Source organism: Protopterus annectens, chromosome 6.part0 (genome assembly GCF_019279795.1).
Source record: "Protopterus annectens isolate FY-2018-M chromosome 6.part0, PAN1.0, whole genome shotgun sequence".
Taxonomy (NCBI): domain Eukaryota; kingdom Metazoa; phylum Chordata; order Ceratodontiformes; family Protopteridae; genus Protopterus; species Protopterus annectens.
This window is the reverse complement of record NC_056737.1, coordinates 935,893,735-935,917,576: the sequence shown is the minus strand read 5'-3', so window position 1 is coordinate 935,917,576 and position 23,842 is coordinate 935,893,735. Positions and strand designations below refer to the sequence as shown.

Below are 23,842 nucleotides of genomic sequence, written 5' to 3'. Positions count from 1 at the left end.
CACGTGGCAAAAAAGACTGAGGATATGGCGTCGGTCATGCGCTTAAGTACTACTACGTACTGACGTCAGCTCCGAGCGACCATGACCGACGCCAGCCTAATTCTTTGGTATTCGGGCCGACCGAGGACAGCGGACTACCCACTAGTTATGACTGCAGCAATGTGAGACGAAGAACATCAGACTAACCATCATATTTACAAGACCTATGAAGTTATGTTTTCTATTAAACTTTCAGAATACATACAATAATACTCCTTACATATCTGTGATGCATTTTGCGAATGCCTTTGCACATGAACAAGATGCACGTTGACCTGGGAGCATAAGAGTACCTTGGCCAAAAAGGAGAAATAACTCTCCTTTGCTCTTTTTGAGTAATGTTGGGATCTACTGTCCATGTAATGTCACTTCTGTTTTATCAAATTACGTCATTTGCTTCTAACAGCATATGTTACCGTAACAACTGTTGTCTTCTCAAAACTACTTTAAATATATAATTAATACATGAATAAATAATACATGAATAAATAGTAATAACATTTTGAATCACTTGCAGTGGAATTGACTGCCTGCTACCACCAATGCTTCCAACCTTCCTCATTATGTTGAGCAGCCTACACCCCCAGGACAAGAGAAGATAGCTTGGGCCCATAGATGATGGATGATTCCTCATTAGTGGGAGAAAGGAAATCAAGGTGTGCCAGAATACTATCATCCCGTCTCACAGGCACAGCAGAGATTTTATGCCCTAGTCTAGGCAGAACATGCAATGACATACTGCGCGCACATTCACGCTGTCATGTATTATATACACCGATGTCTACCTTGCCCTGCCCTCTATACACACATGACTGTGTGGTCCTCTTCCACCCCCTAACCTCAATTAGAGTGCACTGTGCAGTATCAGAAAGTCATGTGCCCTCCACCATCAGGTAAGTAAGCTGGCTGTCAGATGCCCAAGCCTACCTCTTCCCTCACTGGCCCACCATCTTCCCAGGTTGCTAATCAATCCTGGGTCACCAGCACTGTAGAAAGATACCCTGTCTCTGTGTCAATGGGATGGCTGCAACTGTCATTACTATTTATGGAACTGGGGGTCTAGTATCCCACTCAAAAGCCTGTAATAGCTATTTTCTGGTAGTTTAAAATGGATAGTTAATGAAATATACAACATAGACAAAAGAATCACATATTTTAGAAACTACGTTTCACTGAGCTTAGTATGCACAGCGGCACTTTTTTATATAAAAGGAAAAATATGTTCAGTACTATGTCACTTACAGAATGATGCTTCTCTACAATTTATATAAAGTAGTACAGTCAAGTACAACAGCATAAAGATGTTTAGCTTCAGCGATGTAGAAAGGACAGATAATGGCTTTTAAATGGGACTTTATACATCTATACCCCATGCAGCCATACATGTATGGTATGGTCATGGAGAACAGAAAACAAGCAATCTCAAAAATGTAAAAAGACCAATGTGTGCATGGTAAGGAATAGCATAAGGATATCTGACATTTAGTCCATTTTCCATATCATAGAGTCCTCAACATCACAGAATATAGCATTCTTTCATGACACTGTGAATATGCAATGTGGCACATATACTATCTTCTGCGTTCTGTAGAATCAGAATGTATATTTGGGTCAAAAGATGACTTACACTGTCCAGTATGTTACTTTTAGAAAGAGTGCTTAAAAAGTTATGCACGTTTCTTTGTTTGGAAAGATCCATGGGGTCCACTTTCATTACTTGGGAGCCCCCTTGTCATTTCAGTTTGCATTGTTGCTTTCCTGATTTTTGCTGCCCAGGTTTAAAAGGCTTCTTGAAAAGGGGTCCAGGTATAGAGGGATATTTTCTGCTATACTTAGGGACTGGTGACAGAAAAAGTTTTTATATTCCCTGCATTAACTAACTGCAACATGGTACCTCATTCAGCTTTAAGATTACTGATGCTCCATACCTATGTACCATGTTGTTAATATCTCTAATTGCTATGACCTGAAAAATCTACATTTCTGCATTGCTTAACTAGTTTTCTTCCCTGTTAAATGTTCTAAGTTTTCTGTCCAAACTGACATCTGTAAACAAAAATAGTTCACTGAAGTATTAGTTAAAATATATTAAATAAAATTACAGTAAATGGCTAACAATTTGCAAAATATAATCACTGTGTCCAAACACTTACATTACTGAAGGTACTACAAAATGAGGTCTCCTCAAAACCAGCAGATAACAGTTCATCTTTACTGTGCAATGCAATATCCTTAAACCTGAAGACAATAAAAGAAACCGATTATTTAAAAGTACTTCACACTAATACTGCAGAAAAGTGTACTTCTGTCAGCTTTAGCTTAACATATCACTCAACATGTAAGCAGAATTGCAACTTATCAAGTCATTTTGATCATATAAAAAGACATTTTACTGGAATTCTATGAAGCAGTTCCACTCATATTTCTAGCTGAACACTGCAGCATATTCAAAAACAAGTACAATTATATGACCTCATCATCATTACATCATCATGACAGCTAGCAGCTTTAAGGGGATACAAATTAAGAGAGCACTTACTATATCATCAGCTGACCAGAAATCCAAGATGGCTGCAATAACAAAATGCCCAAGGACCATTCAGTGTGATTTCATCTGGCCAGGATCATGGTGAAAGTAAACATTTAGTTTTACCTCTGCAGCATCTGCAGTGTTCATTCTGTGAACTGCCTTGGACTGCAGAATGGAGAGTATCTGATAAAAAAATGTTCTCAACAATAACCCCCCAAACTGTCAATCTCTGCAATTTGCAATGTACTGTTCTTACTAGTGCATATCCATTTACCACAGTGCATTATATTACTTAAAAGGCAGTGCTACAAATGATTTACTGATAAAACCACAATCTAATATTACTGCTATGTGTATGTCACCCTGCCAAGTGAAGGACCTGATGGCTGTGAAGGGTACCTGTTTAATATTTAAGGACCATAACTGCAACCATTGGAACAGGCAGTATACACTAGTCCACTAGTCTGAAGATTGCAGTAACTCAGGTAATTTTTCATTATTCCAAGGCATAATTGTGTTTCAAAAAAGTATGGAAATTACTGATTAATAATTACTTATCTTGTGCTAAACGCGTGACCCCAGTCACCTAATTTTGAAATAATTTCCCTCATTCTGTCTTCTCTAACCTCTTCTCCTCCCACTTTCTCCTTTCATATTACATTACTTTTAACAGACTTTGAATGATCTGTACTGTAGTCTATTATGTATGCAAGCACACTGTAATAATTTTCTTGTTACTCATATTATTACTTTTGTCTTTTCCAGTACGATTTTATTTTTTTTCTTCACATTTTTGTATATTTTATTTATTTTATTTACATTTGTTGACCGGGAATGTCCGACTGGACGCAGGTCCATTTTCAGCAGAGGCCCGGGGAGAAAAGCTCCACAAATTAAAATATTACAGACATATTTACAGATTAAAAATCCTAGCAATTACAAACATAGTTACAGATGAAGAACATATTACATTCAGTAGATAACTAGCATCTGTTCTATCCACGAAGTCATAGCAGATATTAACAATTGTTACAATAAGAAGTTACTGCCATATAATAAGTAGATAGGCATGGAAGTATCACAGCTTGCTGTATCAAAGGTAGTTTGTGAGATGGAAGAGAGGTAGAGGGTAGATGGAGTGGGAGAAGTTAGAGGGGAGAGATACAAGGGCATAGCCAGCATGTTTTTAGGTGCGCTTTAAGTAATGCTTTGAAGTGGGTACATGATGGTAGAGAGGTTATTGTGGGGGGAAGGTGTTCCATAATTTGGCTATAGCACTGGAGAATAGTGTTTCTCTAGCAGTGTTATTGGCTCTAGTAACCTGTAATTGATTTTTGCTGCTGGACCGTAGTGGTCTGGTGGTGAGATAGGGCTGGAGTAGATACTAGAGGGATGGGACCTCTAGAGGATTGTTAACTAGTTTGTGGGCGAGTGTGAGTTGATACCATTGAAGGAGGTGAGGGAGTTCTAGCCAGCCTAGTTCAGTAAGTGAGAGACAGTGGTGACTGTGGTAGGATGCCCCAGTGGCGAATTTGGCGATTTTGTTGTAGCAGGTCTCGAGTTTATTTAGATCGCATTGCCTTAGGTTGTTATATATTGGACAGGCATAAAGTAGGGTGGAGATAAGGTGCAAATTTGCAACTGAAATCCTAGCTGCTTTGGTGAGGAGTTGCTTATTTCTGTATAAGGCTCCTAGTTTTTGGTGGACTTTGTTTATGGTCATGGATATGTGAATGTCAAATTTGAGATTGTTGCCTATTTCAACTCCTAGTAATTTGGTATGATCTGTTGGGTGGATAGTGGTGGTGTCTTTTGCTGTGATGTTAACGTGTATATGGTTGATTTAGTGTATCAATTTTTTACTGTTACTGTCCTATTATATCATGCTCCCACCAGACCTCCTCTGAAAGTGGGCACTTTCCAGTATGACTAAATCCAGTTAACAACATGTGAAGTACGTAGCAGGTATATTAAGAGGGGAAGTAAATGTTTTAAAGGTGTAACAGCAAGTTCAAAAATGTGCTGTTTGTGTTGAATTTATTTATATTTGTTTACTGAGGTAGAGCACTCATCAATATTGACAAATTTCAGGCTCAGCCAGGGTGAAATACAGAACATTTCACAAATAGAAAATACAGAAATGTAAGCAATAACACTATAGTTCAGACTAATTACATAGAAAAAACTGTATATATAATTCTAGTGAACAAGCACAGTGCAATGTATGATCACACAGAATGTAATGTACAATTTAGTTTCTGAAGTGTGTCAATCTTCAGAGAATCGTAAGAGAGGAGAAGAGACTCAGAAAGGAGAAAGGTTGGGTGATATGTCCTGTGTTGAAGCAGGAGCGTTTGACTTGGATGAAGAAGTGCTTTTTCAGCTGGATTATGAGTTTGAATGTCATGTAAATATTCAGTGTCAGTTCTTGTACATCTGATGGGGAGAAGGCAGTGAGCTGTTGTGATCTGCTTCCTAGAAGTAATCAACTACGGCATATCCCCAGTGAAAGCTACATATTCTGCTAACTGGTAAGAGTTACAAATTAGATGATGAAACTATTTTTTGCCCAAACCTGTGTTGAAGAACTTTTGTCAGTTCTATTTGGGACTACAATAACCTAAGTTCATGGCTGACAACAGCAGTTAAGATCATCAGTTATTTGGTGCTTGAACTGTATTATTTATCTTTTAGTAGTTAAACAATAACACTTTTTCTGTCATCGTTTTTTAACCTGCTGCTAACTTCAGATTCCTTCATTGTCAACTCTCTAGAATCCTATCCACAGCACTTCCCACAAGAACAGGCAGGATCCCAGGTGCTATCCACTGGAAAGGTCTTCCTTCTGGAAAAGGTCCTGTGCATGGAGATCCCCTCCATGTGCAGCCTCTTAGGGTGTACCTGCTGGCAATGCAAAGCGAGATGGGTCAGGCAAGTAGTAGTCATAATGCAACCGGATACATTTTTTTTTGCTTGGTCCCAATTCTTCAGCCCCAAATGTTGACATCATTATAAGACTGGGAACTAAGTGAACCTCAGAGAGCAGTCTCACTGAATACTCCACCATGGGCTCATAGGATGGGCACTTATTACTTTTCCCTCCCATCCCCCAACCCAGCATACATCTCCCTGATATCCATTTTCTTGCAGAGCTCAGCTAGAGTGACACACACATGGGTCCAGCCCTCCACAACAGGTACGCTCATCCTCTATGCCATCATCATCAGGTGCCTGAACCTCTAATCAAACTCAGGTCACATGGGTCACAGCTAGGATTTCATTACTCTATGCTACCAGGCTGGTGCCAGTTTTTCTATTATTACAGAAAAATCTATCATGATTCACAGAAGATGATTAGCAAGACTGATGGGGTTGTAAGATTTTCATTACTAGACGGCAGTCCTTTGCAGATTATGAAATTTGCTCATTGTTAACTCCGCTTCTGTAGTCATACAAAAACAGTACAGTACAGTACATATTATGTGTCTAAGTAACAATTGTAACAAACTTTATTGTTACTAATATATTGATATCTTTAGTCATTTTAATTCCTTTATTTTGATCCTTTGTTAATTAAGTTTGATTTCTACACTGGGAAGTCATAATGTCTATTTATTGCTACTATTTTGTTTCTAACATTAATAATGCCAACAACTGAGATCAATGACAGTGCCTATTACTATAGATATTTTTCTCTTTGTTATCTATATGTCTGTATGTCATTTATTAACTGGTTAAGTGGCTCCTTTTCAGTCACAGATTGGACCATGGCAGCAAGGATAAATAAAATAAATATTCAGATAATTTAGTGTAACCAATCAACAACCAATTTTTGTTTCATCAGGAGCTAGCAGAAAACCAGAATATGCAGAGAAAACGGACACAGATGTGGGCAGAACACACAAACCCCACAAAGAAAGTGAGTGGAGGTCAGGACTGAACTCAAGGAACTTACAGCTGAGAGACAGATTAGTACTAAACCACCATGTAGCCAGCAAGTCTTTACATCTATACATTTCTAAATAAAAAAATTGAATTTACAGCCATTTTAACTACGTATTTGATGATCTATTATTTTTATCGAGAGTCGATCAGAGAGGTCTTTCCTTCTTATATGTCTTTACTGGTAATACAGTTATGTCAGGTATTCACCAAATTGGAAAATATACTTTCTTCCTACTTTCTCCCAGGTCTTTTTTTTTAAACGAGAAACATCTTTATTATCATGTATGACATAGACAGTCGTACATTTATATAAATGAAAATAAACCATAGCGACACAACCTCAGTTGCAAACATTGTACATTACAAACTGTGCCGACACAATTGTGCTGCAAATATTATATAACACTTTTAATATAGCCAGCCATTGTCAGTCAGCCATTACATAGCTCACTGAAATCCTGTATTCTTTTAAACTGAATTCCTCCTCTGCATGTACTGACCCCAAATTTCCCATTTTTTCCTATGTAATTTCCTCCTACCCTTTCTAAAGATCACAATTCCAGTTGTTTTATCTCTGCAACTATCTTTGCTACTTCTAGTAAAGTTGGTTTAGACTTTGATTTCCATTTTCTAGTAACTGCTTTTTTGGTAGCCATCATAATTAGACTCAGCAAGACTCTATAGCATAGCTCAAAAATAGTTTCCCTATTTACTCTAATTTGGTCATGCAGCATCTCTGACAGAGCAGTCTGCAGGGAATTTTTAAAGTTTGCCAACTCATTACACTCAAAAATATGTTAGTTACCTCTTTCTTCCCTATCACACCTCCTACATTTGCTGTCTACCCCAGGAAAAATTCTTTGGATTCTGCTTGGGGTATAAAAATACCTATGTACATACTTCCAAGCAAAGATCCTAAATCTTCTAGATTCTGTTGCATATTTGGGAGACATACATACATTCCCCATTGTTTCTTTGTGAATTGCTTATCCAGTCTCTCTTCCCAATCCTTCCTAACCTCCTCTGATTGATTCTTTTAGTTAGCATGCAATATTTTATATACTGTACTAATTTTCTTCTTTTTTTTTTTTTTGAAAACAATTTTATTGATTTTAAATAAAACAAATTTATAAACAATCACATAAATTTCACAGAAAAAATGTAATTTCAGCGATTACATATAAAAAAATAACTATATAGAATAACTGATAAAATAAAATAAAGTATTTACAAAGACATCCATTAATCTTTACATAAAAGTAGTACTTTAACCATTTTTTGATTGTGTTTCACATATAGAAGAAGAAAAAAAGAAACCAAAGTTATTCATTGTAATTGTTAATCTTTTTTCAACAAATTCTGTAAATTTACCCACATATGGTATGCACAAGTCTTTCTAGTTGTTCTAGAAGTTATAGTTTTAAGTTGTAAATGACAAACTTCATTTAACATATTCTTGAATTCAGTGAAAGGAGGAGGGGATTCAGATATTCAGTTTTTTGTAATGCTCTTTCCAACCACAGCAAGTATTGCCCAAAGTAAATGATATTTTACTTTTTTAACACTGTGTGATATGGGTATATTAAAAAGCACTAGAGACTTGTTAAACGTGAAATTATCTGTGAATAGTGTCTGTAACAGTTCATTAACACTCCCCCAAAACACTCTTTATAGCAGGGCAATCATAGAACATGTGAGCCCAATCTATACTTATGTCTGACTTAACATTTGTTACAAATGTTCTGTTTTCTGTTGATTTTATTCATTAGTTGAGGAGTATAAAAAAATCTGTACATAAATCTCCAGGTGTATAATTTCCATTTAAGTGATAGAGTCGTTTTCCCTGCAGATTCTAATATGTTTATTTTTTCTTGATCACAGGGAAGTTTGTTATTAATTGTGTACAAATAATTCTAATAGCTTTCTGGGCAGCTATATGTTTAATTTCTTATGATTCTGAATATAAAAGAAAGTTTGCCTGAATAAGTTTGATTATGCTGTAAGACTGAAATTAGTCTAGTAATGCACTAGTATCATGTTTAGTTGTTGGTGAGATCAAATTAATTTTGTCTATAAATAATCTGAGGGTTTGTATATCTAGCCATAAGGATTTGTCCAAATGAAATTCCTGTATTATCTGATCTACACTTTTAGCTTTACTGTCTGAAGTCAACTGAAACAAAAACTTAAGTTCATTTTGTTTAAACAATGTGATTTTATTTAAGTCTGATGTTAACAAAGACTCTTGTGTAAATGCTACATGGAATAGCAGAAAAAAACATTCTTTATATCTGAGGTGTTTACATATGAAGTCTCTAAAATTTGTTAGGATAGTGTAAATGTAGCTGGTTGTGTGCTTGGGTGTTATATGCATAATAAAGTAATCTTTTAATATCCATAACATTGGATTGCTTATTATTTCTAGCTTACAAGTTAGAGGTCTCATTATTGGTTGCATAGCTGTTGCTTCCCAATAAACCTTCCATTTTGCAGAGTATGACGTATCTAAAAGTTGTATAATTGTTCTATTATAGAAGAACTTGAATATAGGTTCAGATCTGGAAATGCTATCCCCCCTTTGCTCCAACTATTTAGATGTTATTTAAGGGCTATTCTCATTTTTTAGGAGACCAAAAGAATTTTAATATCAAAGAATTTAACTTATTAGTAAAGTTTTTGGTAGGAAGTTTTAAAATAGATCGAGTTATATATAGGCTTTTGGGTAGGGTTATCGTTTTTATGATTGTTAATCTTTCTTCTGTTGTGAATAAAATCATATTCCACTTCAATAATAGAGTTTGAGTGTTTTCATAACACTTATTATAATTTAATTGCATTATTGATTTTATGTCTTTAGCAAGGATGATTCCTAAGTATGTAATTTGATCTGTATTAGATTTATATTTATTATAAATAGTTCTTTTATTATTTTTTTTGTATACATAGACAAGATTTTGGTTTTTTATCATTAAATGACAATCCAGACATCCTTTGAAATATGTTGATGGAATCACATAATGATGCTATTGAGGAATCATTTCCCTTTGTAGTGAAAGTACATCATCTGCAAATAGTTGGACTTTAGAAGTTATTTCCTCATTAAGCTCTAGTCCTTCTATATTTTTATTTTTTTATATCATTAGTCCATGGCTACATTATTAGAGTGAATAATAGGGGGAGAGAGAGGGCATCCTTGCTTGGTTCCTTTTATAACAGGTATTTTGGTTGAGATGTATGATCCTATTTTAATATATGCAAGGGCTCCCTTATATAGATGTTTTAGTAAATCAATAAAACTTTTGGAGAAATTTAGACATTATAGTAATATGCACAGATAGTCCCAATCTATTGAGTCTTATGCTGAATTTATGTCCAAGCTTATTAATGTCAGATTTTTCTTCTTTCTTTGAGCTTAATCAATTAAGGCTAGAGTTAGTTTGATGTTATCATAAGTGCTTCTATTAATCTCAAAGCCTGTCTGGTCATCATCTATTAAATGTGGTACGAATTTCTTTAGTCTTTCAGTATATATATTCATAAATATTTTATAATCCACATTCAATAGTTTGATGGGTCTATATGAAGAACATTTAGGGTCCTTATTAGGTTTTAGTATAGGTGATATAAATGTGTATTTCCAAGAAGGAGGCATTATAATGTCATTCTGAGCTGTATTGTAAACTTTGTGGAGTAAACAGACAGCAATTTTAGGCATAATTTTATATAACTCAGGTAAAATTCCATCATTTCCTGGAGCTTTATTTTGTTTAAATTTGTTAATTTGAGTGTATATATCTGCTAGGGAGATTTGTTTATGTATGACTTCTGCCTGTTGCTTGTTGAGTTTGTTACAGAGATTTTTATTAATAAATTCTTTTATCTTATCTTTAGATTCTATGTTATGTGCGGTTTGATTTAAATACATCTATTATGTCTTGTATATTATATACCACCTTCTTCTTCCTCAAAGAGTATATCTCTTTAATATGATTATGTTTATTTATTCTTTTGGTTTTGTTCTTAAGGTTAGTTAAGTGTTTGGGGTTTAATGAATAGGCAAGAAATTTGTACTTTTCTAAGGTGATCATAGTCTTATGATGATGTATAGCTCAATATTCCTCATTCAGTTGGTGTATTTCATCTCTAATGTTTTTAGATGTAAGCTTATCTTAATTTTTAAGGTGTAACGTATCTAGTTTATCTTGTATTATTTTTAATTTAATTTTTAAATCTTTATCCCAAGACTTCCTCTTATTATAATACCATTTATCTGTCCATATAAATAAGCTTTTAAAGCATCACATGTGTATATGTCTAGTGTGTTAGATGCTGAATTTATACTTACAAAATTTTGTATTTCTTCTTTTAAGAACATTTTGAAAATCTTTTAATTGTGTAAGATATGCAGGAATTCTTTTTATTTGTACATTAGGTATACTACTGATGTTAAGCTCAAACATAATAGAATTATGATCAGAAATTGGGCATGATATAATTTTACTGTTTGTTAAATCATTTATTATTTGTGTGGAGAGTATTATTCTATCTATCCTGGAATATGTTTTGTATCTGTTGGAATAGAATGTGTATTGCAATAAGTTCTGATCTGTATAATCATGAATATATTTTAGTTGATAAGAGTCCATGAATTTTATTAACTGTTTAGCCTGTGGCGTTAGCTTTCTTTTCCCTATGGTACTAGAATCCTTTTCACCTAAAATACAATTGAAATTCCCCGCCATGATAATGTTTCCTTCAGACTGAGAAACTATTTAATTTAAATGTTGTTTGATAGTATTGGTTCCTATGCTGGTAACCAATAGTTGTAAAGTAGTGTATAAATTGTTTTATTTATTTCAGTTATAACTAGACAGAGTATTCCTTTGTCATCTTGATATGACTTAATTATTCTGGGTAAAGGAAGTGATTTGTTCCAGAGAATAGCTACACCCCTTTTCTTTTTTAAATGTTCTGAACTTACAATGACTGCATATTTGTGTTCAGAAATTTATCATCGTCTTTCAATAAATGAGTTTCTTGTAAAAAAATCATGTTGGGTTTATGTATGGCTAGATATTTAAATAGATTCCCTCTTTTGATTGAGTTATTCAGACGGTTTATGTTGACTGATGTGCCTTTAAATGTGGCCATTTTATATTTTTAACAGTATTAGTGCAATTTGTATTTTATCTATATCATATATGTATTTTATGTATTGCTCTCCTAAATGAAAATTGTTTAATCTATAAACATTGGCCCATGTTTTATAGTGGGTAATATGTATGTTGCAATTATTGTAGCTTGTATTCTTATGTAGATCTATTATAATGGGTGTCAGGTGAAACATTTTTATAAAATTTTTGTATGTAGTAACTTATAAAAAAATAATGTAGCTCCCCACCTGGAGCTAGCAACTCCTTGTCCCAGTGATATCAGTCACTTGGATCAAACCCTTATCAGTAGTAATAGAACATAGCAACCACTTGTATATCTTGAGTAATTAAAACTAGGTAACATATTAGATAATTTAACAACAAATTCCTTGAGATCCTTGATTTGCATGCACCTGTTCGTTCAAAGAGAACCAAGGCAAAAACTGCACCATGGCTTTCTATAGAGTCTAAACTCAAAATTACCCTTAGAAACAAAGCATGGGCTTTATGGCGTTCTTCTAAAGACCCTCAAGATCACATTAAATACAGGCAATCCAGGAACAAAACCAAAAGATTACAAGACAAAAAACAATACTACTGTAATTTACAGACAGTAAATCAAAATAACCCTCAGAAGTTTTGGGCAGGTTTAAATAATCTACTACATCCTGGACAAACTTCAACCCCAATCCCTGCTGCTACTATTGACAAAACCCCTGAAGATGTTTCTGATAGTTTTAACCAATTCTTTACTGAGACAATTCAAGCCCTAGCTAGCCAACTACCTCCTAGCTCCCCTGGTCCTGAAAGTAGCACCCCTAGAAACCTACTTGCGTTCAGCTTCCAACCAGTCGCCACTTCACTTATCCATACCTTGATCAAAAATTAAAACCCACTACACTTTCTGCTGATCAACTCCCTGCCGAGTACCTACAAAAATCAGCTGATGCTATTGCTTACCCCGTCTCAATACTAATCAATCGAACCATAGTAGAAGCTAAAATTCCCACCATCTGGAAAATATCCTATGTAATCCCACTTCACAAAGGAGGCAGCTCTACTGAATTCTCCAATTATAGGCCAATAGCTATACTCTCTCCACTTGCAAAGATTATGGAAAAATGTATTCATAGACAACTCATGCACCACCTAATCCAAAATCGCCTTATGCAGACACTCAGGATGGCTTCCGTCCTCATCACAGCACTACTTCAGCTCTCCTATCCTTTACTAACACCATAATCGCAACAATAATTATATATCCTCAGCCCTCTTTTTGGATCTTTCCAAGGCATTCGATATGGTTGATCACCAACTTTTAATCCACACCCTGCAAACATTCTGTCTAGATACTGGAGCGCTCCAATGGTTTCAATCCTACCTGAATGGTCGACAGCAGGCTGTCCTCTGGCAGAACAAACTCTCTAACCTTCTACCTAACACCCTCGGAGTACCACAAGGCTCTATACTAGGGCCCTTGCTGTTCTCCACCTTCATTAACGACCTTTATACTGTCATCCCAAAAGTCAGCTGTATCCAATATGCTGATGACTCTACTCTGATTTGCTCAGCCACATCTCCAGTAGAGTTATGGTCAGCTACCCAGACCACCTTTAATACAATAGAAAACTGGCTTTCTGAACATCGTCTGATCCTAAATCCCAAAAACTAAAATGCTGTTATTTTCACCAACACGTAGGTCTACCGCTTTCACCTTTACCATAAAATCAAATGATGGCACAATAATCTCCTGACCCATCTACAAAACTATTAGCTGTCATCATAGACAATAATCTCAAATTTGACCTACATGTTAACCAAACTATCAAAACCATCAATAAAAAACTAGGGTCACTTTACAGAATAAAAGCCTTCCTAACCCCTCCAGCTAAAATTGCCATAGCTCGCTCTCACCTTCTTTCAACCCTTCTGTATGCATCCCTCTACTCTCGAATTTGAACAAGACTGTCCTTAAACTCTCAATTTGCTACAACCACATTGCCAGGTTTGCCACTGGGCTGCCTTTTAGGACACATCATTGCATCAATCTAAATCAGCTTGGTTGGCTTGAACTACCTAGCCTAATCCAGTATAACCAACTGATTATGGCCTATAAAATCCTCTATAATCCAGACAATACTCCTGCACTTAAAAATATTATCACCCCCTATAACAATCCTAGACCGCTTCGATCCTCTAACAAACTACTAATTCAGACTAGCAAAATTAATAACACAGCCGGTGATTCTCTCTTTGCAAACTCTGTAAGTAGATCCTGGAACTCTCTTCCAGCTGATATTACCTTACTTTCCACCTTAGGTCAATTTAAAACTAGACTCAAACAACATTTGTCACTTAACTGGCTATGTCAATGTATCAAGCCTGGCTAACTCGAATGTGTAAAAATCTGTTAACCAGTTTACTGTGTAATTAAATTTAATCCTGACTTGTGCTCAGGACTAACTGTAACCTGTGGAACTTGTTTAACTTGCTTACTTATGTAATCTCTGTAATATGTAATGCTGGTATTATGTAATGCTGTATCTGCTTACCCTTTGGAGCTTTTCTCCCCGGGCCTCCGCTGAAAATGGACATGCATCCAGTCGGACTATCCCGGTCAACAAATGTAAAATAAATAAATAAAATAAATAAATATAATTTCTTCTTGTAACATAATACATTTGATTTGGTATAACTCATCTGATACAACTATTCATTCTTGAAAATAAAGTATGTTGTATGCATTAAATATAACTGAACTTTAAAGAAGACATTCAATATAACCTAAATTAACAGGATGTTCCCATATGAATAGTGTAAGACCAACATTGTTATTCAACTTCTCTATAATCACGCTAAACAAGGTTTAACAAGGTGTTAATAACCATTGTCTATTATCATTACATTCCACTTTTGTTGCCCTTTACAAGTAAAGCTTGATATGTTCTAAAATAAATTGTTCCTTTACACTTTGCTACTTTAAAACATTCATATACAGCCTTATTATAAATCTCGATTAAACAATTACCTTTAATGTATGAGACAGAGAGAAAAAAACTTTTAACTATGAAGCTTATGTAATCTTTCCCATTAGACAGCAAAAAGTAGTGATAATTGAGTTTGCAATGAAATAATAGCTTTAATATTATAGCATCTATCATGTAGCATCATTTAGCCTGTATAGTGATTTTATATATATTATTGAGTTAGCTTCATTAATATAATTTATAAAACCTGTTAATGCACTCATTAGGTATTTTGCAATGTTAATAAACATATCCTGCAGTGCAACATGTTTACAATGTTTATAATAGATTGCAAACGTCAGTTTAGAATATCTTTCAAGAAAATAATCACAAATTAATTAGAATGTAAGCTGTTCTAACACATACAAAATGTGACATTAAATATAACTGAATTATGCTTTGGTTAAGTGATCATTCTCAGGCCGTGAAACATTAGTTTTGTATAAAAAAATGCAAGGTTGGCTGTCATTGCTGATATTTAAAGCTTAAGGCTAACATGCAGTTTTCTATAGCTCACATTGATATAAAGCTATATTTTATTCCTAACCTGCCATAGACTTGATCGGGCACTGCAGTATTAAACATCACTCATATCTAGGTATGCATTCAGTTACTTTTTTTAAAAATGTATCAAAAAGTCAAAATCTGCCTTTCATTTTGTCCATATCTTGTAATCCTTGTTGATCGACCTCTATTTTGATGATTTTGGGTTGTTTTGTAGGTTAATAAATGTTGATATGAAGTTAAAAACTGTTTCCTGAAGATATTCAGGCTGTAAGCTTCCTGGTTTGGTTTGCCTCATTACTCTGATGTCATCAGTGCGCGTCACTTTGTTCTAATGAGAAACGAAGCAAGATATTGGGGCGGCGCAGTGGTGCAGCGGTTAACATTGTCACCTCACAGCAAGAGGTTCACCGGTTCGATTCTCGGCTGGGGTGCCTTCTGTGTGGAGTTTGCATGTTCTCCCTGTGTTCGCGTGGGTTTCCTCCGGGTACTCCGGTTTCCTCCCACATTCCAAAGACATGCATCTGGAGCATTTCTCCCCGGGCCTACGCTGAAAACAGGCTCTGTGGAACCTAGTCGGACTTTCCCGGTCAACAAATGATTAAAAAAAAAAAAAAAAATATTTCCAAGCGGTTTCTGTGTTGTTCAAGCTAATTAAAGCTTGTGGATCATCCGCGCAAGGAGAATTACAGCCCCAAAGTTGTCTCTTGATGAAAATCAGTGGGAAAACAGAAAGAAAAAGGTTGCATCAGCTTTTTTTCTTTTTTGGATAGTAGTTTATGAAGGAAAGGCTTCCAGAGTTCCTCAGAGCCAGCGCAAGTGAATTACAAACTGCAGGCATTCACACACAAGATATAGAATACTATATCACATCAACATCATAGAAAAAAGATTTCCCTTTATTTCTCTTTTCTTATCATTCCCACTTCCCACCCATTCTCTTATTTCATATAAAGCATTCTAATGAGAAGAGAATATTAAAAAATACATATATATGAAACTCAGTGACACTATCCCCTTTCATATCCAAACATATGGAATATCAAGCCAGAAAGATATTAAAGACATGTAACACTAGAAAGTTATTTAAAGACATGTTATACCAGAGCAGAAGGTTATTTAAATAATTATTCATAAACATCTATAGGGACTTATAATACTGCTCGTCTTGTATAGCTCATGTTGAATTTCTTCTTCAGATGAGAGGTAGCTGTCCAAGTATATTTTTGACTGGAAAATCTGTCTTCTTTTTATTTTTTTTTTTTGTAGATATTGTTGTAGATGATGATGATTATTATAGGTTTAGACAAAAAGAAGTTCCAAATTTTTAGTTGGAAGACAAACATCCAGTGTAGATAAGATTTCTTTAGTGGAGCTATTGAATTCTGCTGCTACTCTGTGCCCATCTTGGCCATGCCCCAAATTATTCTTTTCTTAACTGTAACTTCTGTTCCAGATTGTACTAAAAACTCTGCCAGTGCTGGTCTTTCGTTTAGGACCCACCATTTCCTTCTCTTTGCTTATACTCTGATATCAATCCTTGGTAAGGAAGGCAATCTCTAACCTGCAGTCCAAATAAGTTCTTGGTGACTTCCCATTCTATTACCTTTCCCTCTCTAGCTATTTGTTCAGAATACTTTGATTCCTTTGCCACTTTTCTCCAGTACATTCCAGTCCCCTCTTGCCTATTGTCTGTATCCCTAACTGCAGTCATCCCTATCGGCAGAATCTCCTTTCTCAATTTCCGTGTTGGCTTAGTTATTAGAATACTTTCTGCTACTTGATTAATATAATATTCTGTATACTTAATGAATATAATATTCTGTACGATTACTGCTGTTCCCCTTATAGTTCTGCATCCAAAATCCCAGTCTCTCATTGTTCCTTGTGCCTCCCCCACCCATTTCATCAACATCTCTTTCCACTTCAAATTATAGATTTCTGCTTGTGCTATATATATATATATATATATATATATATATATATATATATATATATATATATATATATATATATATATATATATAGGAGCGTTAACTGTGTTGCTCTGAAATACACCTTCAACTCCGGTAATCCCAATCTGCACTTTTCTATTGGAAGAATACGTTTATCCCACTTGACTCTTGCTATCTTCCCCTCCCAGATAAAATCTTCCAGTTCCTTATTAATTGCTATCCACAAATTCTCCTCTGGTTGATAAAAATACGCCTGACCTGTGTACAAGACCAATAGACTAAAAACATTTTAACTGCTTGTATCTCACTATTGATATTCACATAAGACAGCTGCCATTTTCTCAGTTTTTGTATTATCTTTTGTTTAGTCTCTTCCCACATATCCTTATCTGTCACACCAGTATCATTTGTAATCCATGTTCCTAATTATCATGTCCCAGAAATATGGATATTGTTGAACCAATCTGTACGTGGGTACATAATTTACCGCTATTACTTTTGTTTTAGTTTCATTATTTTTGTATCCTGAAAAGGTTTGAAACTGTCTCAAAATGTTCCACAGCACTGAAATGTCCCTTTCTGGTCTTGTCATGTATAAAATAATGTCATCTGCAGATACAGGCAGATTTTCTTGACTGTCATACCAATAATATCCTTGAATTTCTGAGTCCCTTATTTTCTTTGCCAATGGTTCTAAATATACTGCAAATAACAAAGGGGAGAGTGAACACCCCTGCTTGGTTCCTTTGCTCAATCACAGATTATCGGAGAAGACCTCACCCACTTTAATTTTTACCTCAAATCCCTCATATATCCTCCTAATCAACCTTATAATTTTATCAGGGAATGCAAATGCTTCCATTACTCTGCTCATAAAGACCCATCTTACTCTGTCAAATGCTTTCTTTGCATCGAGACCCACCAACAGCAGTGATATTTTCTTACATTCTGATTTCCTCTGAATCATCACCGTTCTGTTAATGCTGTCAAATGTTTGCATCCCCTCCACAAAACCACACTGATCCATATCTATCAATTTTGGCATCACTTTTGCCATTCTTGTAGCCATTATAGACACTTTATAATCATGGTTTAGTATTAAATTGGCCTGTATCAAGCTGGATCTTATGGGTCATTACCCTTTTTAGGTATTACAGCCACCACTGCTTTCTTCCAGGATGTTGGTACTTCTCCTCCTCTTAAAAAACTATTAAACAAAACCTTCCAGATCTTTACTACTTTTTTTTCCCTCCTAGCTTCCAAACTTCCACAAGAATAACATCTATTCCTGGGAACTTTCCTGTAGATTGGTTACACATCACCATTTTTATCTCATCTCCTGCTATACTAACTGTTAGTAATTAAGCATCCTCTTCCTCTAACATTGGCATATTTAATTCATAGAATTTAGAAATATTTCTTACACTTCTACAAGATCTCTTGTTATCTTCCTTGTTACAGGCTTCCTAAGCTTGGTGACAGCCCTTTCTACTTTCTGTTGCCCGAGTCATTGTGCCAAAAGTTTTTGGGCTCTAGGATTATTATAAAAAACAGTTGCTTAACAGCAATCTTTCTAAAGTCATGCATATTATTGAGGTAATCCCTTATATTCAATTTAGCATTCTGCAGTTGCTCCTCTTCTTGTTCGGTGAAATTCCCCGTTTTACAATGCTTTAACAGTAGCCCCCTTAGTACTACAAATCTACCATTACTGTCTTTTTTATCCTCTTCTATTACCATTGGAGCTCCTCTTGCAATTAATATAAATACTCTTCTCTTCCTTTTCCCCAGGTATTCTGCTGAATAACCATCCTGAAAACCTTTCTTTATCAAATTTGCATGTTCAGTTCCAAGTGTGTCTCATGTAGCATAGCTATTTGAACTCTACATTTTAATATAGTCCAGTACTCTTTCTTTTTTGTATTTATCTGTGAGATCTGAGACCATTAACGTTTAAAGACATTATAAAAATAATTGTATTCTTGAGGGATTATTATTCCTACCTTTTATGTATAACAGCATTTTTGTTAAATGTCTACTTCCAGCTTTTGTGTTACATGCATGCACTTTTTGGCAGGTTAATCTTTTATACAATTGTTTCTTGTTATCTCCATTGGAACCTATGTCGCATCTTGCAGAACCTTTTGTTTTACTGAAAACCCTCAAACAAACACACACACACACACACACACACACACACACACACACACACACACACACACACACACACACACACACACTACCCCCCCCCTAAAACCTATTAACTTAATAACACACAAAACTATGTACATCTTCAAATACTGATGTTTTAACTTCCTAATAGGAATAAATGTTTCAAACTGACAGCCACACACACAGACTTGAGCTAAACAAAAAAAAAGCTTATCCAGCCTGTGATTCTATTAAGGAGTCCATATCATTTGAGCGAATACTTAATTGAGCGAATCGCTATTAGTTGAATCGAATTACATGAAAGCTCAATTAAGCGAATGCTCGGTTAAGCAAATTTTTTCCCAGTGAAAGGATGTGGTTGGCCATCATCAGGTATTTACCCTTTTCCCCATTGTAGTGTGATCTCGGAGTTGGAATATTTAGTTAGGGGAGGAAAGGGGGGGTGGCAAATCTCCCCAATTTGAAGAGTTTTAAATTTAGTTTATTTGCTCTGATTGGTGGGAGGGCAGCTGCTTTTTTCCCCAAGGGAAACCTTTTGCTTAACCGAACGTTCGCTTAATTGAGCTTTTGCTTAATTCAGTTCAACAAATAGCGATTTGCTCAAATAAGCATTCACTCAAATGATATAGACCCAACGTGCTGTCTGGTTTTGCCTTATCTTTATAGCTCTCTCAGCTGGGAGAACACGTGAATGCTTTCAAAAAAACATTTTCTCCAAGCCATTTCTCTTTATCAGATTGTCTGCTAGAGACATGAGAACCAGATACAAAACTGTTTACTAGATAAAAACTTACAATATTCAATATTATTTTTCAGTTACTAGCCTTCTCTTAAAACTTGTTACCATATAAAGTTAATGGCCTTAACCCAGTCAGTCCCCTATGCAAGAATAAGAAAAAGCACACTAATTTTTCTTTTGTCATACTCTACTTCTTCTCATTTTGGCTTTTCCCATTAGGGGTTGGCACAGTGGAACAGTCCACAGAATGACTAGCAATGGAGTTTTACTGTGTCAAGTTGCCAGCCCAGTGCCCAACCTTCCATAGTAGACACACACACACACACACACACACACACACACACACACACACACACACACACACACACACACACCTAGGGCCAATTTAGAGTGTCCAATCCACCTGCAGCATGTCTTTGGGATGTGTGAGGAAACAGGAGCACTTTGAGGAAACCCCTGTGACTGCAGGGAGGACATGCATACTCTGCACAAAGGCATCCCAGCTGAAAGTCAAACCAAAGAACCTCTTGCTGTGAGGCAGCCACGCTAGCTGCTGCACCACCATGGCCATCTTGTCATACTCTTAACTAGATCTTTTTTTTTTTTTTTTTTTTTAACATTGCAGTGCCTTCAGTTTTTAAATATGAACAAGGAGAAAGAGAGAAGAGAGAAAGAAAAAAAGAAAAAATAACAGGAGCACCTATTTACATTAGTATCCCCATTACACTTAAAAAAACCTGAAAAAAACTTTATAACATGCAAAGAAAATCATGCACCATTTACACAGTACTGTTAAGAAAAAAATGTGTTTTACTTACAGTTAACTTCCTCCCTCCTCTTCCCCCCCATCCTGAGTATTTTTCTGAACATTAATGACATGAAGTAGGGCATATACTTCAGAGTCCCCTACTGGTTAACAAAATCCAAAAAGACCAATATTTCCAGATGTTCTTGTTCTGTCATATTTCACAAATAGAACTAATACTCTGTAATCCCACATTTGTCAGTTTCCAAGTTACTGATTTTATTCTCCAAACTTTAATGATATGAAGTAGGGCATATGCTTTAGAGTCCCCTACAAGTTTAACAAAGTCCAAAAAAAGTCCAATATTTCCAGATTTTCTTGTTCTATTCCTGTTCCTATCCATCTCCCAAATCCTGTCTCTGCTTCATCTCCAGTTCACTACTGATTCTTCTAGTCAACTTCTGTGATTTTTTTCCATCTCTCAAGCATTTTCTGTTGAAACACTGGGAAAATGTTTCACTGGCACAGTCTCTCTGTGGTCCTTAACAGAAGAACAAAAAGAAGCAGAATCTCTTTCTGTTTCACAGCTCACTTTTTGTTGGATAGCCTTTTGCATTTCTTCCTTAGCATGTACTTCATCAAAAATGATTTTGTTCCTCCAGAGAAAAATATTTTGAAGATAACTCAGTACAACAGTTTGAATCTCATGCCTGCTTCCCGGCATTCCGTGAATAATAAAATTAATTTACTCCTCTTCTGTCTGGTGTACAATGAGTAGTCATTCTCCACAAACACACTGCTGTCTCCCACTTTTAGTACTTTGTCTTTCTGCCACAGTTTTGTCAGAATCATCTCCTTCTGCTGGCAAGATTGCATCTTTAAAGATCCAAGTTGTTTCTTCATAGCCAGGTGTGGAGCATACACAGGATGTGCTCTTCCAATTAACAATTCCTGTTGTAGAATACAAGTCCCGTTGCTTATTTGTGCTTTCATGCAATTAATACATTCTGTTCCTTCCAGCTTCTCAGGTACATAACTCTCAACTTTCCCTTGCAAAAAATCTGGACAAAGCCGAAAAATAATGGGGGACAAAGGCCCAAACATATGGACAGATTTTAAGTATTGTTCTTATAACCTTTGTAAGTTGCTACAATAGCAGGATTTGCATTAATATATATTTTCAGAAAGTTATGAAGTCTGAAACTCAAATGTCTGTCATTATTTAGTAACTTCAGTCCTCAATGGATTTGCCAGAAAGTCACATATGTTATGAGGAACAGATCAAAAATATGAGGCAAAATTCTGGGCATTTGAGAGGTATGCTCAGGTACAGCAGAAAATCTAGGTTTTCCCTACATGCTCTGCCCTCGTATTCTATTTTTTTAAACATCTCTTCTTGTGTAGTTTCATATTCAGTTAGCTTCTTCTTCATTTCTACCTCTGCGTTTTGCAGTTTTATCACCTTTTCCTGAGTATCTGTTTAAAGCTTCTGCCATTTCTTCCATCCTTTTATTGCTCAAGTTGATATACTCCCTCAGTGTTTCATTTATTTTAGTCAGGTCTGTGTGCAGTTGCTTTATACTTTCCTCAAGATTACTAGAAATCATGTCTGGAGCTTGCACTGCCTTTTGCTGAACAGCTACAATACTTTTCTCAGTTAGTGTTTTTTCACCTTTTATAGCCGATTTTCCTTCAGGTCCTCTATTTCTTTTTTCATGGCATCTGGGCAGTGCACTTACTAGCTAGTTACTGAAATTTACTCAGAATTCCAGGTCCACTGGCTTTCTCTGCTAAGTTTCTGTTTTCACACCAGAAGAGCTAGAATTAAGCTGTTACTCAATGTGCAGCCATCTTGAAAGTCCCTTTCCTCTGGTCTTTTTGATCTATATACTTGTCTTCCTAACAGCGATCAGTGTTATATTATCTGTCTACAGTGTTGATACTTGTAATACAGGACATGGGCACTATGTGATAGTTTCCTACATATCACAGATGGATGTAGCACATTTCATTGAGATGCACTTCAGCTCAATCTCATTTCAGTGAAATATGAAAAAGTAAAGCTGGGTAAAGTTAAGGCAACCCCTTCATTAAGGGGGCTTAATCTCTGCATCCACCCTTACTAATATAAACTGCCTTCAAGACTGCAGATCATCAGGGTAAGGTATGAAGCGTCTATATCACGTTAATGAAATTTTACTACATCGAATCAATAAAGGTCAAACTTTATTGATCAAAGTAGTAAAATATTGAATAACGTAAAAAAAAATAAATCAATAAAAAAAACCTAACTAGCGTAGGCAGGGGAGCAAGCCCCCCTGCACCCCCCACACCCCCCTTCTTAAATATACCAACTCCGAGACCGCACTACAATGAGGTAAATGGAAATCTCCCCCTTATGGAGACTTCCGTTTACCTGCACAATGTTCTGAACTTTCAACATTGTCGTGCCGACAATATCGTATTCGATATTGTCAGCTTACGACAACGTGAACTAGACCCAGGTATGAATTTTCACTGAAATGGGAATTTCCTCTGCTGGGTCTTGTTGAAGCATATGGATATCATTACATACAGCAGAGCCTAGAGAACTCCAGTATTTTGCAAAAAATCCCTGTGGTACAAGTCCTAATTACTTGTAACAGTAGATGTTCAAATTTTACAATGCCTCAGTGGCATATGGGTTTTGTGCCATCACAAGCCCAAACTGGCAGCTTTCCAGAGCTCAGAATCTGTTCTTCTGACTCTCTGTGATAGGAGATTGGCTAAGCTTCTCCCACCAGGGGAAGCCTAACCCCTGTCACAGAAACTCAATTACTCAGGCTTTTAGTGCTAAGTAAGATGAAACAAGGAGGACTAGAAGCAAGAATTGCCTGAAAGCAGCCAATCTGCAGCTATAAAACATCAACATCAATAACCAAAGCCAGCCAACAAAACAACAAGGCTGGATACCATTGAACTATATACAAAATAAGGGGGATGGTGAGTGGGTGCTGCCATTAAGGTAGAGTGAAATTTGAACTTTTACTGTTAC

At 35.8% G+C, this 23,842-nt stretch overlaps 1 protein-coding gene across 5 annotated transcripts in view; it reads right to left on the bottom strand.

Moving 5' to 3' along the window:
• The window catches only part of OTUB2 (OTU deubiquitinase, ubiquitin aldehyde binding 2), a 365,739-nt gene that overhangs the window by 144,266 nt on the left and 197,631 nt on the right, over positions 1 to 23,842 (bottom strand). For all 5 annotated transcript variants that reach the window (XM_044074588.1, XM_044074584.1, XM_044074585.1 and 2 more), the window contains one exon: positions 2,193 to 2,277. In XM_044074588.1, coding sequence (XP_043930523.1) covers positions 2,193 to 2,277 — 85 coding nt within the window. The remainder of the gene's footprint in view (positions 1 to 2,192; positions 2,278 to 23,842) is intronic.